At 40.2% G+C, this 26,856-nt stretch overlaps 1 protein-coding gene across 2 annotated transcripts in view; it reads right to left on the bottom strand.

Moving 5' to 3' along the window:
* LOC139751493 (uncharacterized) overlaps positions 1–26,856 on the bottom strand; it is a 130,617-nt gene that overhangs the window by 10,652 nt on the left and 93,109 nt on the right. For both annotated transcript variants that reach the window (XM_071666951.1, XM_071666952.1), the window contains exons 11-12: positions 23,123–23,317; positions 20,420–22,571 (exon numbers count right to left, since the gene is read on the bottom strand). In XM_071666951.1, the coding sequence (XP_071523052.1) occupies positions 20,420–22,571; positions 23,123–23,317 (2,347 nt within the window). The remainder of the gene's footprint in view (positions 1–20,419; positions 22,572–23,122; positions 23,318–26,856) is intronic.

Here is a 26,856-nt window from a genome sequence, read left to right as displayed (position 1 = left end):
AAGAACAAAGTAACACTGAGGTGAACATGGATTGTTTTATGTAGACAACTAGGAGTTTTTGTCTACAGAACTTGATGACCACAATTTTCCCATGTCTCCAGCTACTATTAAAGAAATAATAAGGCTTGGTATCAAGGACTGCAAGTTTGTTTTCAAACATGAATACAATCTACATAGGTTTGGAATGACAATGGGGAAAACTTATCTCTGCTGTGTTGAGTAATCCCTTGATGAAGTTTTTTGAAATCAAACATCTTCCCAACATCATACCAACACATGTCAAATGGTTTTGTTAAACAGGTGATGTAATTTGCAAACAGCTGAATAATGAAGACATCAATTATATTCCCAGACTCAACAGCCTTGTCATATCTATAAACTTTATGCGTGAAGAAGAAATGCCTCTCTTAGATGTCATGTTACACAGAAATACGATCCATTTAAAGCTCAGCATTTTTAAAAATCTACAAATGTCTACTTATATACACTTTGACTCAGCTGACCAAATTAGCATAAAACATTCTGCATTCACTTTATAGTCACTTTGTGCATACCACACATGCAGTTTACAATTTCATGATGGCAAAATCAGCAAAATTTATGGAATTACATCAAACTTAAAGTACCCCATGACTTCCATTGACAAATCATTGTATAGAGCCAGAGAGACATTTTTTCAACTCAAAACCCAAGGAATCTCATGGCACTACAGCCTAGTATTATCGCATCACAACAATCTCCTTAGACTGTCCCAACTACTTGTGAAATCTGATATTAATACTACATTAAAGAACAGCAATACAGTGAGAAACTTGCTCATGAGAAATTCACCTGAAAATTCAAATGGTTATGTTACCATACACCACGTACAGAGAGCAATAAAGCTTACGTGGTACAAAGTGGAAAAGACCTGAATTTTGGAACAAAGCAGCATCAACATAGTGCTTGTATTGGACTAGAATCAAGTGCTCTATTCACTGCATGTGCAAAATTTCAGTCACCCCATTGACTGGAACAACCCTGAGAAAATCATATCTTGTCATTTAGTTTTAGACAGGGATGTCTTAGAATCTAACATTATTAAACAAAGCTTTCATGATAATCTCAACATCAGTCTAGGAATGTTTAAAGTAGATCCTTTCACAATCAAAAGAATTGTTAACAGATACAAGTTTATAGTCATGAGCTGTCTCTTGCCTCTGATCACCCAACCCTTGCCTTTGGTCACCCAACCACTGCCTTTTATAATTGCACGTCATATATATATATATATATATATATATATATATATATATATATATATATATATATATATATATATATTTTTTTTTTTTTTTTTTTTTTTATACTTTGTCGCTGTCTCCCGCGTTTGCGAGGTAGCGCAAGGAAACAGACGAAAGAAATGGCCCAACCCACCCCCATACACATGTATATACATACGTCCACACACGCAAATATACATACCTACACAGCTTTCCATGGTTTACCCCAGACGCTTCACATGCCCTGATTCAATCCACTGACAGCACGTCAACCCGGTATACCACATCGCTCCAATTCACTCTATTCCTGGCCCTCCTTTCACCCTCCTGCATGTTCAGGCCCCGATCACACAAAATCTTTTTCACTCCATCTTCCAACCTCCAATTTATATATATATATATATTTATTTATTATACTTTGTCGCTGTCTCCCGTGTTAGCAAGGTAGCGCAAGGAAACAGACGAAAGAATGGCCCAACCCACCCACATACACATGTATATACATACACGTCTGCACACGCAAATATACTTATACACATGTACATAATTCATACTGTCTGCCCTTATTCATTCCCGTCGCCACCCCGCCACGCATGCAATAACAACCCCCTCCCCCACATGTGCGCGAGGTAGCGCTAGGAAAAGACAACAAAGGCCACATTTGTTCACACTCAGTCTCTAGCTGTCATGTATAATGCATCGAAACCACAGCTCCCTTTCCACATCCAGGCCCCAAAGAACTTTCCATGGTTTACCCCAGATGCTTCACATGCCCTGGTTCAGTCCACTGACAGCACGTCGACACCGGTATACCACATCGTTCCAATTCACTCTATTCCTTGCACGCCTTTCACCCTCCTGCATGTTCAGGCCCCGATCACTCAAAATCTTTTTCACTCCATCTTTTCACCTCCCATTTGGTCTCCCACTTCTCCTCATTCCCTCCACCTCTGACACATATATCCTCTTGGTCAATCTTTCCTCACTCATTCTCTCCATGTGGCCAAACCATTTCAAAACACCCTCTTCTGCTCTCTCAACCACACTCTTTTTATTACCACACATCTCTCTTACACTTTCATTACTGACCCGATCAAACCACCTCACATCACATATTATCCTCAAACATTTCATTTCCAACACATCCACCCTCCTCCACACAACCCTATCTATAGCCCATGCCTCGCAACCATATAGCATTGTTGGAACCACTATTCCTTCAAACATACCCATTTCTGCTCTCCAAGATAACATTCTAACATTCCACACATTCTTCAACGCTCCCAGTACCTTCGCCCCAACCCCACCCTGTGACTCACTTCCGCTTCCATGGTTCCATCCACTGCTAAATCCACTCCCAGATATCTAAAGCACTTTACTTCCTCCAGTTCTTCTCCATTCAAACTTACCTCCCAAAAGACTTGTCCCTTAACCCCACTGAACCTAATAACCTTGCTCTTATTCACACTTATTCTCAGCTTTCTTCTTTCACACACTTTACCAAACTCGGTCACCAACTTCTGCAGTTTCTCACCCAAATCAGCCACCAGCGCTGTATCATCAGCGAACAACAACTGACTCGCTTCCCAAGCCCTCTCATCCACAAGACTGCATACTTGCCCCTCTCTCCAAAACTCTTGCATTCACCTCCCTAACAACCCCATCCAAAACCAAATTAAACAGCCAAGGAGACATCATGCACCCGTGCTGTAAACCGATATCCACTGGGAACTAATCACTTTCCAGTCTTCTTACTCGTACACATGCCATACATCCTCGATAAAAACTTTTTACTGCTTCTAGCAACTTACCTCCCACACCATATATTCTTAATACCTTCCACAAAGCATCTCTATCAACTCTGTCATATGCCTTCTCCAGATCCATATATGTTACATACAAAGTCATCTGTTTTTCTAAGTATTTCTCATACATTCTTCAAAGCAAACACCTGATCCACACATCCTCTACCACTTCTGAAACCACACTGCTCTTTCCCAATCTGGTGCTCTGTACATGCCTTTACCCTCTCAATCAATACCCTCCCATATAATTTCCCAGGAATACTTGCCTTTATCCCCTTGCCTTTGTACAATGGCACTATGCATGCATTCCACCAATCCTCAGGCACTTCACCATGAACCATACATACACTGAATATCCTCACTAACCAGTCAACAACAGAGTCACCCCCTTTTAATAAATTCCACAGCAATACTATCCAAACCCACCGCCTTGCCTTGCTGGTTGGTAAGGTTATTTAATGTATGTATGACTCATGGTGAGGTGCCTGAGGATTGGCGGAATGCGTGCATTGTGCCATTGTACAAAGGCAAAGGGGATAAGAGTGAGTGCTCAAATTACAGAGGTATAAGTTTGTTGAGTATTCCTGGTAAATTATATGGGAGGGTATTGATTGAGAGGGTGAAGGCATGTACAGAGCATCAGATTGGGGAAGAGCAGTGTGGTTTCAGAAGTGGTAGAGGATGTGTGGATCAGGTGTTTGCTTTGAAGAATGTATGTGAGAAATACTTAGAAAAGCAAATGGATTTGTATGTAGCATTTATGGATCTGGAGAAGGCATATGATAGAGTTGATAGAGATGCTCTGTGGAAGGTATTAAGAATATACGGTGTGGGAGGCAAGTTGTTAGAAGCAGGGGAAAAGTTTTTATCGAGGATGTAAGGCATGTGTACGTGTAGGAAGAGAGGAAAGTGATTGGATCTCAGTGAATGTAGGTTTGTGGCAGGGGTGTGTGATGTCTCCATGGTTGTTTAATTTGTTTATGGATGGGGTTGTTAGGGAGGTGAATGCAAGAGTTTTGGAAAGAGGGGCAAGTATGAAGTCTGTTGGGGATGAGAGAGCTTGGGAAGTGAGTCAGTTGTTGTTCGCTGATGTATGATACAGCGCTGGTGGCTGATTCATGTGAGAAACTGCAGAAGCTGGTGACTGAGTTTGGTAAAGTGTGTGAAAGAAGAAAGTTAAGAGTAAATGTGAATAAGAGCAAGGTTATTAGGTACAGTAGGGTTGAGGGTCAAGTCAATTGGGAGGTGAGTTTGAATGGAGAAAAACTGGAGGAAGTGAAGTGTTTTAGATATCTGGGAGTGGATCTGGCAGCGGATGGAACCATGGAAGCGGAAGTGGATCATAGGGTGGGGGAGGGGGCGAAAATTCTGGGAGCCATGAAGAATGTGTGGAAGTCGAGAACATTATCTCGGAAAGCAAAAATGGGTATGTTTGAAGGAATGGTGGTTCCAACAATGTTGTATGGTTGCGAGGCCTGGGCTATGGATAGAGTTGTGCGCAGGAGGATGGATGTGCTGGAAATGAGATGTTTGAGGACAATGTGTGGTGTGAGGTGGTTTGATCGAGTAAGTAACGTAAGGGTAAGAGAGATGTGTGGAAATAAAAAGACCGTGGTTGAGAGAGCAGAAGAGGGTGTTTTGAAATGGTTTGGGCACATGGAGAGAATGAGTGAGGAAAGATTGACCAAGAGGATATATGTGTCGGAGGTGGAGGGAAGGAGGAGAAGAGGGAGACCAAATTGGAGGTGGAAAGATGGAGTGAAAAAGATTTTGTGTGATTGGGGCCTGAACATGCAGGAGGGTGAAAGGAGGGCAAGGAATAGAGTGAATTGGAGCGATGTGGTATACCGGGGTTGACGTGCTGTCAGTGGATTGAATCAAGGCATGTGAAGCGTCTGGGGTAAACCATGGAAAGCTGTGTAGGTATGTATATTTGCGTGTGTGGACGTATGTATATACATGTGTATGGGGGTGGGTTGGGCCATTTCTTTCGTCTGTTTCCTTGCGCTACCTCGCAAACGCGGGAGACAGCGACAAAGCAAAAAAAAAAAAAATATATATATATATATATATATATATATATATATATATATATATATATATATTTTTTTTTTCTTTTCATACTATTCGCCATTTCCCGCGATAGTGAGGTAGCGTTAAGAACAGAGGACTGGGCCTTTGAGGGAATATCTTCTCCTGGCCCCCTTCTCTGTTCCTTCTTTTGGAAAATTAAAAAAAAACAAGAGGGGAGGATTTCCAGCCCCCCGCTCCCTCCCCTTTTAGTCGCCTTCTACGACACGCAGGGAATACGTGGGAAGTATTCTTTCTCCCCTATCCCCAGGGATAATATATATATATATATATATATATATATATATATATATATATATATATATATATCCTCGTTCCCTCCACCTCCGACACATATATCCTCTTGGTCAATCTCTCCTCACTCATTCTCTCCATGTGCCCAAACCATTTCAAAACACCCTCTTCTGCTCTCTCAACCACGCTCTTTTTATTTCCACACATCTCTCTTACCCTTACGTTACTTACTCGCTCAAACCACCTCACACCACACATTGTCCTCAAACATCTCATTTCCAGCACATCCATCCTCCTGCGCACATCTCTATCCATAGCCCACGCCTCGCAACCATACAGCATTGTTGGAACCACTATTCCCTCAAACATACCCATTTTTGCTTTCCGAGATAATGTTCTCGACTTCCACACATTTTTCAAGGCTCCCAAAATTTTCGCCCCCTCCCCCACCCTATGATCCACTTCCGCTTCCATGGTTCCATCCGCTGACAGATCCACTCCCAGATATCTAAAACACTTCACTTCCTCCAGTTTTTCTCCATTCAAACTCACCTCCCAATTGACTTGACCCTCACCCCTACTGTACCTAATAACCTTGCTCTTATTCACATTTACTCTCAACTTTCTTCTTCCACACACTTTACCAAACTCAGTCACCAGCTTCTGCAGTTTCTCACATGAATCAGCCACCAGCGCTGTATCATCAGCGAACAACAATTGACTCACTTCCCAAGCTCTCTCATCCCCAACACTGTCTCCCGCATCGCGAGGTAGCGCAAGGAAACAGACAAAGAATGGCCCAACCCTCCCATAAACACATGTATATACATAAACACCCACACACACACATATACATTTCAACGTATACATACATATAAATACACAGACATATACATATATGCACATATACAATTGCTGTTTTCATCCATTCCTGTCGCCAACTCGCCACACATGAAACAGCATTCCCCCCTACCCCCTCCAGCGAGGAAGCGCCAGCAAAAGACAAAAAAGGCCACATTCGTTCACACTCAGTCTCTAGCTGTCATGTGTAATGCACCAAAACCACAGCTCCCTTTCCACATCCAGGTCCCACAGACCTTTCCACGGTTTACCCCAGATGCTTCACATGCCCTGGGTGTGTTTACAGTGAAAAATCTGGAAGTGCTCTTACTATCAGCCAGGCATTGAAATAAATCAAATGGAGGTGAGGAGGCTCATGGGAGAGCTAAACCTGCACAAATCTCATCAATCTGATAACATCTCAACACCTGCGTCCAGACTTTACAAGAAAGCCCTTGTCAAACCAATCCAATGATTGTGTTTAAAACCTCCTTTAAAATGAGAAATGTCCCATGAGAATGAAGGGGAACTATCTAGTGCCAATCTTCCAAAAGTTGACAGAATTAGTCCATAGATAAAGGCCACTATCACTATTGAGCATAACCTGCACGATGCTAGCAAAAATAATTAAAAAGCAGATACAAGAGAACTTGACTGGTACACACTCCCTAAGTGAAAAAAGAACATGGATTCAAAAGAAAAAAAATATCTTTCATGAGCAATCAGCTGATTTCTGAGACAGAATGCAACATCCTAGAAAAAAGGGATGGATGGGTGGACAATATATTCTTGAACTTCCAGAAGGCCTTTGATACTGTCCACTTCAAAAGACTGATATTGAAGTGACACATCCTCTATGGAGTTAGAAGAGGGGTACACATGTGAATTTGAGAAGAAAAATAAAACACATGTCACAAAGCCTTCTCAAGATGGGCAAAGGCTCAGTGCTAGATTCTTCAATGGTTAACTTCCAACCAAGAAAATTCAGCAATGAAAATGGGAATGGGTGTAAACATATGATATCATGGGAAAGAAATCACAAGATTTATACTGTGAGAGAGGGATTGGAGTTGACATTATGCTGACCATCACGTGAAAAGAACACTGTAGAAGGCACACCATATTCTGGTCTGTCAGAATGATTTCAAGTACATGGACTGTGAGATGTCTAGGAACATGAAGTACAGTCACCCTAAACTGAAATGTGCTGTAATGTGTTGAAATAATCTAGTCTTCTCAATTGAGGAGCCTCATAAAACTGCTGGAAAGGGTCAGAAAGAACAAGAGAAGAATGGTGCCAGAAGAAAGTAAAATAGGATATGAAGAGCAGACAGAAGTCCTCAATCTGCCAATAACAGAAAAAAGAAAAATAAGGTTAGAAATCTTTACAAGACCAAAGCAACATAGACAGAAAATTATCTGATGTCAGAGAAGTCCAGAAAAAGATGGCACAACTGGAAGTTAGGCAAGAGAAGAGGGATGTAAAATAATAGCACTTCTACAAAACTGGAAGTTAGGCCAGAGAAATTTATAAAGGAATAAGAGGAAGCAATTCTTCAGCATCAGAGTTGTAAACTCATGGAACAAGCTGTACATAGAGGGAGTACACGCAACTACCACAGCAAAATCTGAAAACAAGGCAACAAAAAAAGGGGATAATAAATGGGCCACAAGAGTAGAAAGCTCCTTCCCTGTCTGCAAAAATTGATAACCCACACACACACAAACCTGAATAGGGAGCAATCAAGATGGCAAAGGATAAGTCAAGAAAAGCCATAAAGTGTGATGGAGCAGATATCATAGTATGAGATTAACTAAACTAAAGAAAAATGGGTTACAGAAACTGTTAATCCACATGGATGTGAAAATACTTGGAGTATATACTGCAGTATATACTACAAAAGCTTTTTTACCTAATATCAGTAAGCACAATAAGGAAAGAGCACAATTCTGGATCAAGGTTTTACATATAATAGCAAACAGTTCAAAATATCACTTACTAAGCTGCTTTAAATTTATCTTATTGAAGGTCATATCCACAAAAAAAGCAGAACCCCATTAATAAGAAAAAATGAAAGGGAGAGAACTATGATGAACCAAACAACTTCTTAATGAAACAGGAAGCAAGGCTGAATTTCAAAGACCAGTAATAATGTTACAACACAATTTGAAATATCTATAAAGGTGATGAGAGATGTATCAGTAGTTTGAGATGGACAAAGGAAGTTAATCAAACAGAAATGGGAACAAAAGTGAATTTTCAAATTACAGAGATACAAGTTTGCTGAGCGAACCAAGTATGTTGTATGACAAAATGTTGATTGAGAGGGTGGTGGTGTTCTTTAAGCATCGGACTGGAAGAGAAAAATGTGGTTTCAGGAGTGGTATGGGATTCTTCTACTTTGAAGAATCTGTGTGAGGATTTGTATGTGGCATTTATGGATCTACAGAAATCACGTGAACATTTATCAAGATGCTTTGTGGTAGATGTTTTAAATACAATGTGATTACTATCATTACTATTTGTGTGTCGGAGAGAGAGAGAGTCTTACACTTATGTTGCCCCATCTCTTAACCTTGCATACTTATATCACGTCTTTACTCCTATATATGCATGCACACACACACACACACACACACACACACACTAGCCTTTGCTAGGTACCCATTTTATCAACTTGCCCCTATGGAAGGATAAACAGCTGGATGGACTGTGGACCAGCTGCTTCAACAAGGATTCAAACCCATGTGTACATGTGTGATGGTCAGTAATACTAAGAGATACACCACAGAAGTGGTGTGAGAGGAAACCTACTAGAAGCACTGAGCAGTTTTTATCAAGAAAAAATGGCATGTTCTCAAGTAGAGAGGAGGGTGAATGGTTCCAAATGCAGGTGAGTCTGTGATGCCACCATGGCTGTTTAACCTATTCATAAATAAGGTAGCAAGGGAGGTTAATGTGAGGGGCTTGGAGGAAGGGGCAGGTATGCAGTCTGTTGGAGGGAGGGGGCATGGAAGGTGAGTCAACAGCTGTTTTCTGATGACATGGTGCCAGTGGTAGATCTGACTTAGAAACTATAGAAAACTGGTTTCAGAGTTTGGGAAAATACATAAAAGGAGAAACTTGAGAAATAACATGCATGAACATAAGGTTAATAAGTTTAGGAGACAGAGACAGGTTGGTTGGAGTGCGAGTTTGAATGGAGCAACCCTGGAGAAAGTGGACTATATTAGATACCTGGGAGTGGTAGTGGATGTACTCAAGGAGCTGAAGTAAGAAAGAGGTTGGGTGAGGAGCATAAGGTCTGGGGCACTTTGAGTGTGGAATGAGAGGTCATTATTAGTGAGGCCAAAGACGGGTATGTTTGATGATAAAGCAAACCCAACAGTGTGGTATAAAAGTGAGGCATGAGGCTAAATAAAAAAAAAAGTACAGATGATGATATGTTGGAAACTAAACATCAGAAGACTGGTGTGTGGACGATTACGTATGAAAAATGATAGGGTAAGAGAGAGACAAAGAGGGTGCTGCAATGGACTGAATTTTTTTTTTAGATGGAAAGGATGAGTAAGTAATGGCTGCCCTGAAGATCATATGTGCTAGAAGTGGAGGGAAGAAGTAGAAAGGGAAACTCAGGACAAGATGGAAGGATGAATTGAAAGATGCTAGGAGTAACTGGAGCCTGATCATGCAGGAAGGTGAAGTTTGCATGGAATTGGGCTAATGGAGCTGGTGTGGTATATGGGTTGATGCACTGTCAATTAGCAGAACAAAAGCAAATGAATCAGTCAGGGGAAACAATGAAAACGTCTGTGTGGTTTGGTCATGGCTAGAAGGTACTGGCGCATTACTGTATACCTGACAGCTGGTGAGTAGATGTGGGGAGATGCTCTTTGCTCTACCTCATTATGCAGGCAACTGCAAACAAGTAATACAATAAGAACTCTTATTTCATACTTAATCTCTGTTTCCCAAATTAGCAAGGTAGTGCCAGTAGCAAAGGAAAAAAGGCCACATCTGCTCACATCCATTTTCAGCTGTCATGTGTAATGCACAGAAACCACAGCTCCCTCTTCACATCCAGATTCCATAGACCTTTCTATGGTTTACCTCAAGAGCTTCACAAGCCCTGGTTCAATCCAATGACAGCAAGTCAAATCCCAGTAAACCACATAGTTCGAATTCATCCTATCCCATGCATGCCTTTCACCCTCCTGCACATTCAGGCCCATTTCCCGCATTAGTAAGGTAGCATTCAGAACAGAGAACTGAGCCTTTGAGGAAAATATCCTAACTTGGCCCCCTTCTCTGTCCCTTCTTTCAGAAAAGCAAAAACTGGAGAGAAGAAAGAATACTGCCTGTACAGTCCTACATGTCATAAAATGCGACTAAGAGGGGTGGGAGTGGGCGGCTGAAAATCCTCCCTTCTTGTATAATTTCCAAAAGAAGGAACTGAGCAAGGAGTCAAGAGAGGAATTTTCCCTCTAAGGTTTTGTAATCTGTTCTTGACACCACCTCGCTAACATAGGAAATGGTGAATATGCATGAAAAAATATCAAGGACATGTGCCACATGCATAGTGTGCATGGTCTAAGAAATATCCTTAACTCCATAGAAGGTGTTAAGGATTTTCAGTTGGTGGATGTAGCTTGATGTTGCTGATGGATGCAACTTGGTGGTGACAGCCTTTGTGACCCTGGAAGTTGATAGGCATACAGCCCAAAAACCAATACTATAAAAAGTATGTATTGCATTTAAGTATGCATGTATGAACAATACAAGTGAAATTACACTTTGTAAAAAACAATTATCGCACACTAACCACACACTCAATTCAATGTGGTTCATTTAAAACCCTACCACACCATTACAGAGGAAAGTATACTACTATATTATGGTTTTTCTTAAATTGTGGATTCTGTACATAAGTTTCTGTGACAAAATTTATTCATCTGAATCTTTATCTTTTTTTTTTTTTGCATAAGACAAAATCTTCGGATCAATTGCACAATTGAAGGGTTATGACAGAAAGAAACATCTGAAAAAAAATCTAAAACTCTTTTAAGAAATTTATTAAGAGTAGGCATCAAGCACGGATCCAAATAATCATTCAAAAATTTGTAGAGGAAAGTGATTGACACAGATACTGGTATAAGTGAAGAATTAAGTAATAGATTTTAAAAAGAGCTGATTCTACAGGATTCACAACAATACTACTGCATTGGAATGGAGGGAAGGCCAAAGGAATGGATCAAAGACCAGACAAAAGAGGGATTATGAAGGAGCTGGAGAAAATCATGGCTCACAGACCAAAAGATATCTTGACATATGGGCTCAAAAAGTATGCAGAAATCCAAAACAGGCCACCAGAGATATTCAAATCTCATTTGAAGAGGGTTATGTTCAATAAAATGGATTAGATCCAATGTAATACCAATCAGCCAGAAAGGTGACTGACAAGTCACTAAACTTCTGTAAATTAATAGAAAAAAATCAAGTAGCAAACAGATGGATTCTTGGATTTAAGAAACTATAAAAAGAGAAGCAAAATATATTTGCTAGGAAAAGGTTGTGCATACAAAATCTCTTGGACTTCTATGAAAGAATGATCAACATCTTGAGGAGACACAGGTGTGTTATGTATTTTTGAACTGCCAGAAGACCTCTGATACTGTACCTGACACCAGGTTGCTGAAGAAGTTAGAATTCCAGGCTGGCATTAGGGGTGAACTTCTTAAATGGATCGAAAGATACCTAATTGGGAGAAAGCAAAGAACACACATCAGAGGTGCCTACTCAAACTGGATGAGAGTAACAAGTGGAGCTCTACAGGACTCAGTATTAGGACCACTGTTACTTATGATCCATGTAAATGACTTCTTTCATGAAAGAGGTAGGGAGCAGTACAGACAGCAGACCTCACAAGACTTTAACGAGCTGCAAAAGAGATCAGAGAAACTGGCTAGAAATTCAACCTAAACAAATGTAAATACAATATAATGAAGTATTATGTAAATGTAAGATGATGTAGGGATGAACTACCAAGAATTATGCAAACAAGAACAAGGATGATACAGCTATAAAAGATCATCCCTGCATGACTTTAGGCTGGCAAAGAAAAACTGGTTGCATCCAGTATTTCATTAACTAAAGATCCTCAGTGACAATGTCATAAGATGGCCCAATACATCATCGAGAACAACTTCTTGGAAACCTGCGCATAAAGATAAAGTCAGGGTGCATGTTATATCATAAAAACCTTAAAGCATACATACTATCACAGCAAGTCTGCATACTGCAATAGCTTACACTGGAAAGCCCTCTCCATATGCAAACACTATGCCAAGTAAATGATCATATCTAGGCAAGGCTTACAACTGGCAATAGCATATTAACCATATCTATCAATATATGAAAAATCACAAGTCATGATTTTCCTGTCTACACTCTGGACATCATCAATCACTACAATGTTATGAACACCATTTCAACATATCCCAAGACCCTCCATGCCCATGATGCAGTACTACAAAGAAGACACCAAGCACTTACTGCTCAAATGCCCTACACACTGCAAATAGATCCACACACAACACATTTTTATGACTGAAGAGATTCCTTGGGTGGGAAGTATGTAAGTATCAATTATGAAGCAGATCAGAAAGTACTCCAACATCTTTAATGTAACATCCAATGTATCTGACTATCAAAAGTCAATTAGCAATGACCCCTCTGCAGTTGCACAATATCTGTTCTTGTCTGTATATTCTTTGACACTTTCATTCCTTTATCATACTTATATGAAATGGTTGTTATTTGCTGCTTCTGTTGTTTTCATTTTTGTATATTACATATCACCACAAGGGGAAAGAGAGAAAAAAGGAATAAACAATGTGAGAGGAGGTCATGGCCTTGTCTTCCACAGCCGACCACATGCTCTGGTTCCCTGGCTTCACAGCCACCAACCAAGCTGATAGCATTAAAAAAAAACTCTATCCACTGCTGTCAAGTTGTCATAAAGCAATAGTAAAAGGCACATCTCCTTGGTAAAAGCTGCTAATTTCTAGAGGAACCAGTTTCATAGAGTGAAGTGTTGCCGAGATACTGCTAGAGACAACAGGAAGACGATGGATAATCTGCTAAGTCTGGTATTCTAAAAAAGGATTATAACATGTTTATGGGCTTGTTGGACAGATAAACAGCTGGACCTAAATGTCAGGTACTTGTCGTAGCTGAACATTTTGTCTATGTTGAGATTTTCGCATGCATATCTATATTTCACAAATGTACTGTTTTAACCATCCCTAAGTCAAAGTCTACCTACTCTGTGATGATGTGAAAGGGAAGAGACACACCAAAATTAGAATATTTGGGAAATCCAATTAACCCCACTGCAAAAAGGAATCACAAGACATGATGCTTAACCAGTCCCCTAGAAAACTGTATTAGGAAGCTGCATGAGGTGTGAACCATATTTTGTTACAGCTTTTAAACACATGGACACCGTAATACTAAAGAAGATATTGATCATTTTTCGTTCAGTAAAGATAGAACATACATCATGAGCTGGGTCTTTCCACCTAAGAAAACCCAGAGAACTGCTTGCAAGTGGTTGGGAATTTAAGTGGTGATGAGAGTCATGGCAAACTTAAGAAAGATATATTAAGAGAAGACAAATCCTAAAATCACCCAAATCAGAGGTAAGTAGAGGAAAAATAAATACTCACCTTATAAATTCTTCATAGCCATCATAATGTTCAGAAAGATTAGTTCTTCAAATCAAAAGAGGATTTTCATGATAAGAGGCCATAAAAGAAAACATATGGCAAAAGAACTGAGAAGATAGAGATAAAAAGGTTCCTTAAATTATAAAGCTGAGGAATTATGGAAAAACTGAGCTAAGAAATAGTTAATGCTAACAACATTGGTCAGTTCTACTACTATTCAACAAATACAAGGTTGAGAGATGGGTCTTATGAATATGTAGCTCCCTCCTATACGCATGTATAGTCACTACTTATAGGTAATTATCTGATACATATAATCAAGGTTAAACGATGGGACAACACAAGTGTAAAACTCTATACCCGTAGCATATAAATAGTAATCACACACACACACGCCCTTAGTCAGGGTGTGTGTGTGTGCGTGTGTGTGTGTGTGTGTGTGTGAGTGTGTATGTGGGTGTGTGGGTGGGTGTGTGTGTGTGTGTGTGTGTGTGTGTGTGTGTGTGTGTGAGTGGGTGTGTGTGTGCGTGCATATACACACAGGGGTTGGGGGGTAAAGATATGATAACATATATATGAAAAAGGTTACGATATGGGGCAGCATGAATGTAAAGCTCTCTCCCTGTAACATCAAACAGTAATTACAAAGAGCAATAACACATACACAGTAATCACAAATATTAGTTACACACACACTAGTGAGATGGAATGGGGAGGCAGTTTTAGAAAACTATGAGATATCTAGAAAAGGCATCAAGAGAGTACTAAAAGGTCTTGACCCATTCAAGTTTCATGGTCCAGATAAAATTTCACCATCTGTGCTAATGATACATTCAAGTATAATATATAACTCTCATCAAATACTGTTCAGGATGTTGCTGAAGAAAAGCAGAGCACTACAGAAATGGAAAAGGGTAAATGTCATACCTATTCATGACAAAGAAGGCAAATGGCATACCTATCTATATGGAAGGAGACTGTAAACATTATATCTATCTATCAGAAAGAATACTGGGAACACACAGTGAACTACAGATCAGTCTCACTTAAGAGTGTGGTCTGTAAGGTTGTGGAAAAGTTGATTAGAATGTAAATGGATAACTTTCTACAGAAAAGAAACTAGCTAAGAGAGAGACATCAATTTTAGAGTAAGAAGGACTTGGCAAAAACCTCTTAAATATCTATGAAAGACTGAGCATTTAAGTTCCTGGATAAGGAAATACTGAGCAAGCTGTTCACATCCTACATAATGTCAAATTCTAAATATGCTTCTCAAGTCTGACCACCTAACTTAAACTCAGGGTTAATGGAAATATCCAAAAGAGAGCAACAACGATGGTACCAGAATTAAGGAAGCTGAGATACAGGATAAATGAGGAATAACAGGAGTATATGAAATGGAACTTATCTCATGGATATCTGTGCTGAAAGGGGTACATTCCTTGAAAATACCTTTTTTCAGCACAAGATATATGTAGATGAGAAATGATGGAAGAGAAGAAAAGGGCTTGATTGATTATGTGGCATCGGATGAAAGCTTGAGAAAGGTTGTGCTGGATGTTAAAGTTGTGAGAGGATTCTTTGGACATTCTGACCACCATGCAACTCCTATGAAGGTGAGGATCAGGGAGAAGTAAAGGAATGACATAAGGAAAAATGGAGAGCTTAGTGCTGGCAATAGAGAATATGAATCAGAAAGAATACAAGGAGGGGTATGAAAGAGGGGTGAGAGAAAGTTTGGATGAGAGTTGCAGTCATATGTGAATGAGTTGTAAAAAGTTTTTACAGAAAGAATGTTGAAGGTTGAGGAATTAGCAGTTGGATACAAGGTTGAGAGATATAAGCATAAAAGTGGAAATGCACAGAAGATGGATGAGATTTAAAATGTTGTGGAGGAAAAGAAATAGGTATATAGAAGTTCAGCAAAGGATGAGGGAAGAATATATGTTTGCAAAATGTTAAGTGTAGTGAAGATTTTGCAAGAAAGTTTAGTGAAAAGTTTAAGGAAAAAGGAAGAAAGGAAGGACGATGGAAAGAGTAATTTGAGTAACTGCTGAATGTGGGAGAAGATGAGGCTGCAGTTGTTAAACGTATAGGTTTGGAGGATGGCCAGAAAAGGATACAAGTGTAAAAGTCTACAGCAAGAAGGCAGGTAAAAAGGGTGATAATAAGATTGAAGGAAGGAAAGGCATCTGAAATGAGAGGGAATGCAGCTGAAATGTTAAAGTGTGGAGGAGAAAGTGTGATTAGAGGATGCATTTGATATGTAATTTAGCATGGAAGCTTAAAGTTGTGCCTGAGGATTGGGTAGAAGTTACTGTTGTCCTTTATTCAAAGAAAAAGATGCAAAAAAAATGTATGGAGCAATTATAAGGGAATAAATCAGTGAAGTATAAGTATAACAGGAAAAGTGTATGCAAGAGTGCTGATTGACAGAGTAATGGAATAAACTGAAAGCAGAATAAGTAAAGAGCAAGGGATCTTTAGAAAAGGTTGGGGATGTTTGGAGCATATTTCAGAAGAGAATGACTAAAAAAGTATAAAGATAAGAAGCTATATACAGCCTTTATGGATATACTGAGAGTATATGACAGAATCGAGTTGAATGCCTTATGGGATGTGTTAAGGATATATGGGGCAGGGAGATAATTACTGGATGGTGTAAAGGCCTTCTATAGAGAAGCAAATCCACGTGAAAGAGTAGATGGAGAAGTGAGCAAAAATACGGTACACAAGAGTGTGAAGCAAGGCACTGGGTTGTCAATACATATATATATGGATGTTGCGATATGAGAGAGAAAAACAAAACTTGGGAAAAGAGGTTTGAAAGGAGCGTGATGGTTAGCGAAAAGTTTGTTTGCAGATTATACTGTGTTGCACAGTAATGCAGAAGGGGAAAAGTGAAAGCACTCAATATGATTATCATCTTGCAGGAAATAAGCTTCAGGAGGACTTGGGAGTCAACATCATTCCTAACTTGTCACCAAAGTCCTACTTTGGGAAAATAGTTATGGAGACCTGCTGTATGCTGGCAAATATTATAGTTTTTAAATGAATAGATAAGAAAACGTTTATCAAGCTGTTCTTACTTTACATTAAGCCAAAACTAGAATAAATTTCTCAAGTTTGGTTACCATACCTAAAGAAGCACAAGCAAACCACAGCAAATGTCCACAGGAAAGCAATAAAGATGGTATCACAAGAAAACAATTGAGTTATAGGAAAAGGCTTACATTTGCCCACCTTGAAAGGTAGAAGAGTGTAGGGTGACCTGATTGTAACCTTTAGGTTTTTAAATGTGAATAAGAGCAAGGTTATTAGGTACAGTAGGGTTGAGGGTCAAGTCAATTGGGAGGTAAGTTTGAATGGAGAAAAACTGGAGGAAGTAAAGTGTTTTAGATATCTGGGAGTGGATCTGGCAGTGGATGGGACCATGGAAGCGGAAGTGGATCATAGGGTGGGGGAGGAGGCGAAAATTCTGGGAGCCTTGAAGAATGTGTGGAAGTCGAGAACATTATCTCGGAAAGCAAAAATGGGTATGTTTGAAGGAATAGTGGTTCCAACAATGTTGTATGGTTGCGAGGCGTGGGCTATGGATAAAGTGGTGCGCAGGAGGATGGATGTGCTGGAAATGAGATGTTTGAGGACAATGTGTGGTGTGAGGTGGTTTGATTAAGTAACGTAAGGGTAAGAGAGATGTGTGGAAATAAAAAGAGCGTGGCTGAGAGAGCAGAAGAGGGTGTTTTGAAATGGTTTGGGCACATGGAGAGAATGAGTGAGGAAAGATTGACCAAGAGGATATATGTGTCGGAGGTGGAGGGAACGAGGAGAAGTGGGAGACCAAATTGGAGGTGGAAAGATGGAGTGAAAAAGATTTTGTGTGATCGGGGCCTGAACATGCAGGAGGGTGAAAGGACGGCAAGGAATAGAGTGAATTGGATCGATGTGGTATACCGGGGTTGACGTGCTGTCAGTGGATTGAATCAGGGCATGTGAAGCGTCTGGGGTAAACCATGGAAAGCTGTGTAGGTATGTATATTTGCGTGTGTGGACGTATGTATATACATGTGTATGGGGGTGGGTTGGGCCATTTCTTTCGTCTGTTTCCTTGCGCTCTCGCAAACGCGGGAGACAGCAAAAAAAAAAAAAAAAAAAAAAAGGTTTTTAAATCAGAGTGATGATGTAAATAATGAACAGTTTTTCTACAGATGTAGCAATAGGATAACCAGAGAACATAACGAAATTAAGCATGGGACTTGATAAAAGAGATGTACAATTATATTTTAAGATAAAAGAGATGTACAATTATATTTTAAGAGTGGCGGATGATGGGACAAAATTAGAGGCACAGTCAATACAGCAAGTATACATAAATATAAGTTTTATGATGAGAGAGAATGTTTAAGATCAAGATATGGCACCCCATGAGTGTTGAACTCCCTCCCCCATACAGTACAAACAAATAATTCCACACACTGAAAATCCTAACTAACCAGTCAACATCACTGTTATCCCCTTTCTTGAAAAATTCAATTGCAATCCCATCCACTTCCGCCTTTGATCTGCAGGAGCGCCCAGAGAAGATGATCAGGAGTTATTCATTGCAAAAAATATCTCTATCTATATATCTAATGCCCATTCCCTCCGAAAACTCCATCAAGGGGTGGCCACAGGAAAATAGTCTCCATAACTGGTGAATTTCAGTGCTGCTTCATAGCTTTCAGTGCCTCACCCTCAACAAGCCACTAACAGAGGGCAACTCTAGTTCAACTGTGTCCAGAGGCTTCTACATAATGTTCCTATCGACTACTAATATCCTAATGTCCCAACCTACTACTTCTACCAAATACTTCTGCCTATTGTTTTCACCTACTACTTCTACAAAATGGTTCTAACTAATGCCTCTGTCTAATTTTCTGTCTACTACTTCTATCTTTTGTTCATACAATTTTACTAAAAGGCAAGGATAGTGCAGTACTCCCAACAGAGGAAAATCTAGACTTTTGAAGAATGAGTGGTGTGAGTTAAGTGACTTCAAGTGCTATGTGTGACAACGAGAGATTGCATGTCCACACACATACATATATATCTTATCCCAAGACATCTGGGGTAAACCATCAAAAGGTCTGTGAGGCCTGGATGTGGATAGAGAGCTGTGGTTTTGGTGCATTACACATGACAGCTACAGACTGAAAGTGAATGAATGTGGCCTTTTTTGTTTGTTTTCCTGGCACTACCTTACTGAAGCAGGGGGTAGCGATGCTGTTTCCTGTGGGGCTGGGTAGCACCAGGAATGGATGAAGGCAAGCAAGTATGAATATGTACATGTGTATATATGTACATGTCTGTGTATAAGTATATATGTGTGTATATGTTGATATGTATATGTATGAGCATTTATGCTAATGCAGGAGACAGCGATTAAGTATAATAATAAATAAAAAACTTGTATATGAATGGATGAGCCATTCTTCTTCTGTTTCTTGGCACTACCTTGCTAACACAGACAACTGTAATCAAGTATAATAACAATATATCTTTTATACATGTCTACCATTTCCTGCGTGAGTGAGGTAGCATCATGAACAGATGAAAGAGCCTTAGAGGGAAAAATACTCACCTGGTTCCTTACTCTGTTCTTTGTTTTGGAAAGTAATACAGGAAGCCCCTCTTCATTATCTTCTACAACAGGCAGGGAGTGTGTTGGCAGTATTCTTTCTCCCTTATCCCCAGGAGTAATATATATAAAGGTAGTAGCTGGTAGGCAGCCAATGACCAGGGAGGTATATTACCAGTACTACCCACCTGGGTATCAGGAGGATTAGTGACAACTGGGTACTAAGCCAGCACTTCAGTGGCTGTCATGATGCACTCCTCTGACCCAGGTAGCTGTCTTTTCTTTCTACCTCACCCACAGGTGGACTACTGGCATTCTGTCCACAAACATACAATCTCTCCTTGTCACATATAACACTTTGACAACACTGAACTTACACAGCTCATTCTTTGTAACTAGATTTTCCCCATGGTAAGCACTATGCGCGAGCCCTGCCTTTTGGCAAAATGTTGGGAGCATTAGACATAAGTAGTAGGTAGGAACATTTAGGTAGGAGCATTGGGTAGAAACATTAGGTAAAAGTAGTAAGTAGAAAAATTATGCAGAAGCAGTGGGTAATAGTAGTCAGTAAGAACATTAGGGAGGAGCACCGGCAAACAGTGCACTAGACTTGACCTTAGCCAAAGGCCTGTTAAGGGTGAGGCACTAAAGGCTAAGAAGTGGCATTGAAGTTCACTAGTTTTGGAGACTCTACTGCCGAGGCCACCCCCTTGAGGGAATTCCAGATGGGAAAAAGCATCAGATACAGACAGAGAGATAGATAGATAGATAAATAAAAAGACAGACAGATGGATAGATATATATACATATAAGGAGAGACAAATTAACCAAAGTTTCCTCACCCTGGCAGAAGAACTCATGTTGGGCTGATCTGATTTTTTTGTCTTCTGCTCACAAGAGATGTCAATGATGGCAGCTGTTTTAACATTGAGTTGCTTTTTTAGTGGCAGTAATGTCAGTGAATAGTCTGATGAAGAGGATGCTGACCCTTCTTTGCTGCTGACACTTGTGCTGCCTCCTACACTACCTTTTCCAACACTGAGTTGTCGTGCTGATTCACTCTTGCTGACATCTGAGGCATGGGAAGGAGGAGAAAGCGCTGACTCAGTCTTACTTATTTCACTAGGTGCAGGGGACATACGCCCAGCAGTACTTGAGTCTGGGGTAGGCAGAAGGTCCTGAGTTAGGGAAAATCCCTTCTGGAGGGGGTAATCACTCTTAAAGGGAGGAAAAGATGAAGAGGATGATTCTGGACGAGATACAGAGTCTGACTTTGAAGCACTTGAAGCAGGCCGTGCTACAATACCTGAGTCCTCAGAGGCAGCAACACTGCGAGCCTCACTTCCAGGCTTCAATACTGCCTCCTCAGGCACAGGTGGTAGATTTTCCTCCATAGATTCAAACTCAGGCTCAGGAGGGGCAGGTGGTGCTGATGAAGGTGGTGTGGGCAATGATTCCTCTGGAAGCAATTTACGGCGAGCAGGAAGTGGGGGAGGGCTGGATGAACATGACCCACTAATACCAGGATTGCTGGAGATGCTACCATTGCCAGTGTCAACATGCTTGTCAGAAGAAGAGGCACCACTGCGGGTTCTATGGCGAGCAGCTTCTGCTTCAGGTAAATCAGAAGGTCGAGCAGTAACTGTTGAAGAAGAAGTTGTTGTGGAGGTGGTGGGCTTGCCAATGGATGATTCCTCAGAGGAGTTACTGTACTCTTGACTAGATGAAGTATTGGACTCGGTGGTGGTGTGGGCATCGATGTCACCCAGGGACAAAGTAGATTCCCTAACATTGCCATATGTCTCCTGGAAGTCTCGTGCACTAAGCTCAGGCACTTTACGCACTGTTTTCACTTTGCGTTTCGAAGGCCATCGTGGTTTGATAGAAAATTTATGAAGGAATCCTTTACGTTTGTATACAGATGTGGCTCCTCCTGATGTGTCCTTGATGGTGCTCTCCATGCCCTCTCCATCGCCCATGTGCCGCTGTCCACAAATATCAGAGACATCCGCGGCAGCGGCGCCCGGGGATGTCTCATTCACTAAAAAGTGCTTATGATCAGTAGTGTCTGAATGAAGTAAATGATGATGTGGGTGGTCAGTGCCATGCAAAAGGTCTACCTGTTTTACACATGATGAGTCAGCACCACTTTCACTAGATGTGGTAGTTACCTCACCTCCACGGGCTGAGATCTCTCCCTCATCATGACGAGTCCGAGGCCCTCGTTTTTGGCGCCGATCATGGGGTTGATGGAGTGCTTGAGCTTCTCCACTACTACTTTCCTCACTGGCCCGTGGGGGTGCTGCTCCTCGAGATCCTTTCTGAGGGTCAAGAGATCCAGGATCACCTTCATGTGGGGCATCACTCTCATCACTAGAAGGTTCAATTACTTCCAGTACAGAACACGAACCACTTTCTGATGTCAATGCTAACTCCCGAAGTCTGGCACTAACTTCTTCTTTACCCAGCCGTTCCCCACTGGGAGAGCCTCCAGCTAATTGTTCACTGATTAGCCCTAAACTAGGGCTCAAACTGGCATCAGCCCAGTATGGTCGACCTGGGCTTTCTTTTGACTTGGTAGCTGGATTTCTTGGCCTTGAGGACACTGGTGACTGCTTGTGGTCTATAGATGATTCAGGAGGTTTGTCTGCCTGAGCAGCCTCACTGCGACTGAGGTAATCTGGCTCTTGCACCTGCTCACTGTGACCAACACGGGGTGATAAAGCTTCCAATCTCGCTGGAAGCGTTTCAGACCGTACATCAGCACCACCACTTGCAGGAGTACGTACAGGAGTAGAAGTGAGGGTAGTTGTTCGCGTGGGTGTAGAATGAGCAGGCGATGCAGTGGTAGCATAGTCTTCAACCCCTTCATAAACATCCTCTTCCTCACTAAATGGAAAAAGTGAGACAAGGGACTCCTCAGAAGAGCAGAGTGAGGGCAAATCACCTAGACGGCAATCTCCTCCCTGTGCTCGGACAGAGCACAGCTTCGCCCTGCATCATGAAATCACATTAGAGGCTGTAACTCAGATAATTTCATATATAAATGAAAAACCTCATGAACAGATGTCAAACTGGACTCGTGAGAAAAATCATATAAAGTACTGCTCACAAAATGTGATGGATGTAAGTAAAATATATTTCTATTGCAGACATCATAACTTACAAATTTAAGTTTTGAACTGATTAAAACAATCTAAGACAAAAAACAAGTGTACATGAGGCTTTGCAATGTAGGCTTTGTTGGCAGAGCTAAAATGTAAAGCATAACTACTTCTGCATTTACTTACGGTGACAAAAGATAAAGCTTCAAAGTGAATATGAAAATAATTCAATTTAAGTATTCATAAGTTTTGGATGATTATTTCAAACTATCCATTCCTGATTTCAGAAATGATGAAAACAAAGCTGAAATCTTCAAAACTTAAAAAACTCATCAAAATATTACATTAACTAATGTAGATGACTTGAGAATCCTTTCAATACCACCATTTTTCTTCCATCTTCCACTACATACTCTCTGACAAATTACAAATAAAATCAACCTGAAAACATCTAGAGGGTGATGTGCAGTGGCAACTGTCCGGTGACTTCGATGCCGAAGCTTCTTCCAAGATTCTTCCACTAGAAGCATACGATGTTCCATGTCCACAAGAGAGGACCCAAACCAGGTCTTCTGTGCTCCCTGCCATCGCTCATGTAACCCATTTACGTACTCAATAACTGACTCCACTTGTTCCCTGCAATAAGGAAAAAATTCACATCAAAAAGTGCTGTTGCTACGTGACAATATACTAGTACACAAAAACAATTCATTGCCAAAAACTGGAGATTTTTATCACTGGAGATGAAATGTTAAAACTACCTGTGAACAAAGTGAAAAATATTCTGTGTAAGATGTACTTTGACCTTGATACACTCGTTATTTTCATGTCAATAATGATGCCTCCTCCCACTTCAAAATCAAATGAAGCATAACACATTACAAAAGTGACTACAAAAATCCACACTTAAAGTCAGCCATCAAAAGATAACTTTTTTGTCATTTTTCTTTCTGACTAACTACTAACATATGGGTGTAACTATGCATACCAACACCATATCAATCATCACTCTCCCATACAACTTGCCAACTACATTCAACAAACTTGTCTCTTTGCTTCAAACATTCACTATTTGTCCCTCTTGCCTTTATATAGTGGCACTATACAGGCACTTTACCAATCCTCAGGCACCTCAACATGAGAAGTACATATAATGAAAAACCTAACCAACCAATAAACAACATAATCACCCTTTTTCTGAGAACTTTAACTGCATTGCCATCCACTTTAGCCACACTTAATTCTAAGCATGGCTTTCATCACCTTTTCTCTTTCAACCAAACCAATGTCAGTGACTCTCATTTCATATACACAGACAACCAAAACATCCTACATCTGCCACCCTATCATCAAATACACATGGCATTCCTTCAAAAATATTCACTTCTATCACTTCTTCACCTCATTTCTGGCCCATACCACTCATTCATTTTCCTCATTCACAGGTGTTCCTATTTGTTCTCTTGTTTTCTAACACTATCAAGCTCCTTCTAAAACATTTTCATATTTGCCCTGAAGTATGCTGATGCTAATTCATCCCAACTATTGTTTGCCCTCTTTTTTAACACCTGTAGCTTCCTCTTGACCTCCTGCCACGTTCTCTTATATATCTCCCAATCACTTGTACTCCTATACTGCAAATAATGCCCATAAATCTATCTTTATTCTTTCACTAACAACTTGACTTCCTAATTCCAACAGGAAAGAGTACAGCAGAAAAAGCTACCATGATGATTCCCAAACTGTGAAACAAATCTTATGAAGACCACCTTTTAGAAAAAGGAAGTTTAAGAAGTGATCTACTACAGGTATTCAAAATCATTAAAGGATTTGATAATTCAGCAAATCACTTAAAGCTAGATTTGTTTAATTTCACTCAGTAATGGTTACAAACTTGAAGGCAAACATTCTCCTTTGAAGGAGGTGAAGTACTTTGTCTTCAAATTGGACTATCAACATTTTTTTTCAAACATGCTTTTCATTTCCAATGTGAGTGAGGCAGCATCAAGAACAGATGACAGAGCTTTACAGCAAAAAATACCCACTTGGCTCCTTGCCCTGTTCTTTCTTTTGGAAAATGATACAGGAAGGGAGGAATTCTAGCCATCCAATCCCAACCCTCTTAGTTGCCTCCTATGACATGCAGAGAATATGTGGGCAGTATTCTTTCTCCCCTATGAGGAATAATTTTACAAATATAGCTGCAGAAAGCAGCATCATAGATATGTTTAAGAATAATCTTGATAAACAGCGCTTCAAGTCCACAACTAAATTCATTTGTGCCTTCTTAAGTTACATGAAATATTTAAAGATATTTCTCTTTGAATCATCTGTATGCCCTTCTATTCTTACCACACAAATCTATGAGTTTCTGATCTCTTCCACTATCAGAAACAGCCTTGACTGGACCCAGCGGTCTGCTGCCGTATGAATTATTTTGCACTTTTTTTTTTTATAAATCAGATACATATTGCATTAGTATTCAGAGCAGCTGCTTCAACTATTAGATGCTTAAAACCCCAGTGTTTACAACATCATACTGCATCATTCTAAGGTGAGTGACACATCTTTTTATAATTTTACCCCTCTGATGCATTCACAAGGTCTTCAACAAGATCTGCAAACAGCCTCCAGTATCCTCATGATACAAACTGTAAAGGCAATTCACTCTCAACTACAAAGAGTTGAAATTTTACAGAAATATGGGAAATGCAAATTTGTAAAGAGCTCAAGTAACAACTGTGGGGTCAGAATTTCAACAATTTATAACTTCAAGAAAACTGAAAAGAAAATAAATTTTCTTGCAGGCTGATATGCACAATAAAACTTTGCATCAACTAGAGATCAATGATGAGACTTTTTTATATGAGTGATTTTATCAGCATAAGAGTGAGGGGTTAACTACATCTGGGCCAATGCTAACTGTGCAGGCCATGTTGTTCCTTGATGAACTGAAAATAAAACAAAAATTTCCATGGATATTCAACAAGATTTAAGAAACATCATGGCAAACAAATGTTAAAAGTGTGATGTGTAAAACTTTATGATGATCATGAGGATCCCAAAGACTAAGTTGTACAATATCCTGAATTAGTAAAAAACATTTTGACTAATGAACAAAACTAAACACCAAAGATATCCATAAAGTCTTGTCACCCATGTGTAACAGGATTTTTTTCAGACTTGATTGATCTTTCCCACATTAATGAGTACCACAAACAGACAAAGAAAGGCCGTGTCTGCTCAAATCCATTCTCTAGATATCAGTGCAATGCAATGAACCACAGCTCCGTATCCACAAACAAGTCCTGCAAACTTTTCCATTGTTTACCCTAGATGCTTCATATGCCCTGGTTCAGTCCACTGACAGCACATCGAGAGTACAAGGGATAGAGCAATATAGTAAACAGAGAGTGACATGCTGTCAATGGGCTGAACCAGGGCACATAAAGCAGTTAGGGGAAACCACAGAAAGGTATGTGGGACCTGGCTGAGGGCAGACAGCCCTTATTTCAGTGCACTGTCCACAACAGATAGAAAGTGGATGTGAGTGAATGAGGTCATTTCTTCATCTATTCCAAGTGGCATCTCTTTAAACTGGAAAATACTTAATGAGTATGAAAAAGATTATAACAATACCATCATTCTAGGACCTATTCAATAAACAGATCATAAGCTTGATCACTTACAACCAAGTTAAAAATCCAGACTGCTGAAATGAAGGCAATGTGTCTAATCAAAGAAGTTACAAGAATGGATAAAATGAGAAATACCCAGATATTAGAACATCTTCAAACACTGCACTAGACTTGCCCTCTGCCAGTACCCTGTTAAGGGTGAGGTACTAAAGGCTAAAAAGTGGCACTGGAGTTCATTACTTATGTAGACTCTATTGCCATGCTCACCACCTTGAGAAAGTTCCAGACTGAAACAAGCATCAGAGATATAGAGAGAGGGTGTAAATGTTACACATAAATTAGAAAAAACTGAAAAGAATAAGCTAAAGTGGAATGGTCATGTACAAAGAATGAAAGATGAGATATGCCAAGAACTGAAACTAGACCCCCGAAGGGAGACAAGATATGCCAAGAATTCAAACTGAACCCCTGAGGGAAAACACGAGATGTGCCAAAAATCTGAACTAGACCCCTCAAGGGAGATATAATAGGGGAGGT

The sequence above is a fragment of the Panulirus ornatus genome, chromosome 11, assembly GCF_036320965.1.
Source record: "Panulirus ornatus isolate Po-2019 chromosome 11, ASM3632096v1, whole genome shotgun sequence".
Classification (NCBI taxonomy): domain Eukaryota; kingdom Metazoa; phylum Arthropoda; class Malacostraca; order Decapoda; family Palinuridae; genus Panulirus; species Panulirus ornatus.
Note: the sequence above shows the minus strand (reverse complement) of the source record. Positions and strands in the feature narration are given on the sequence as shown.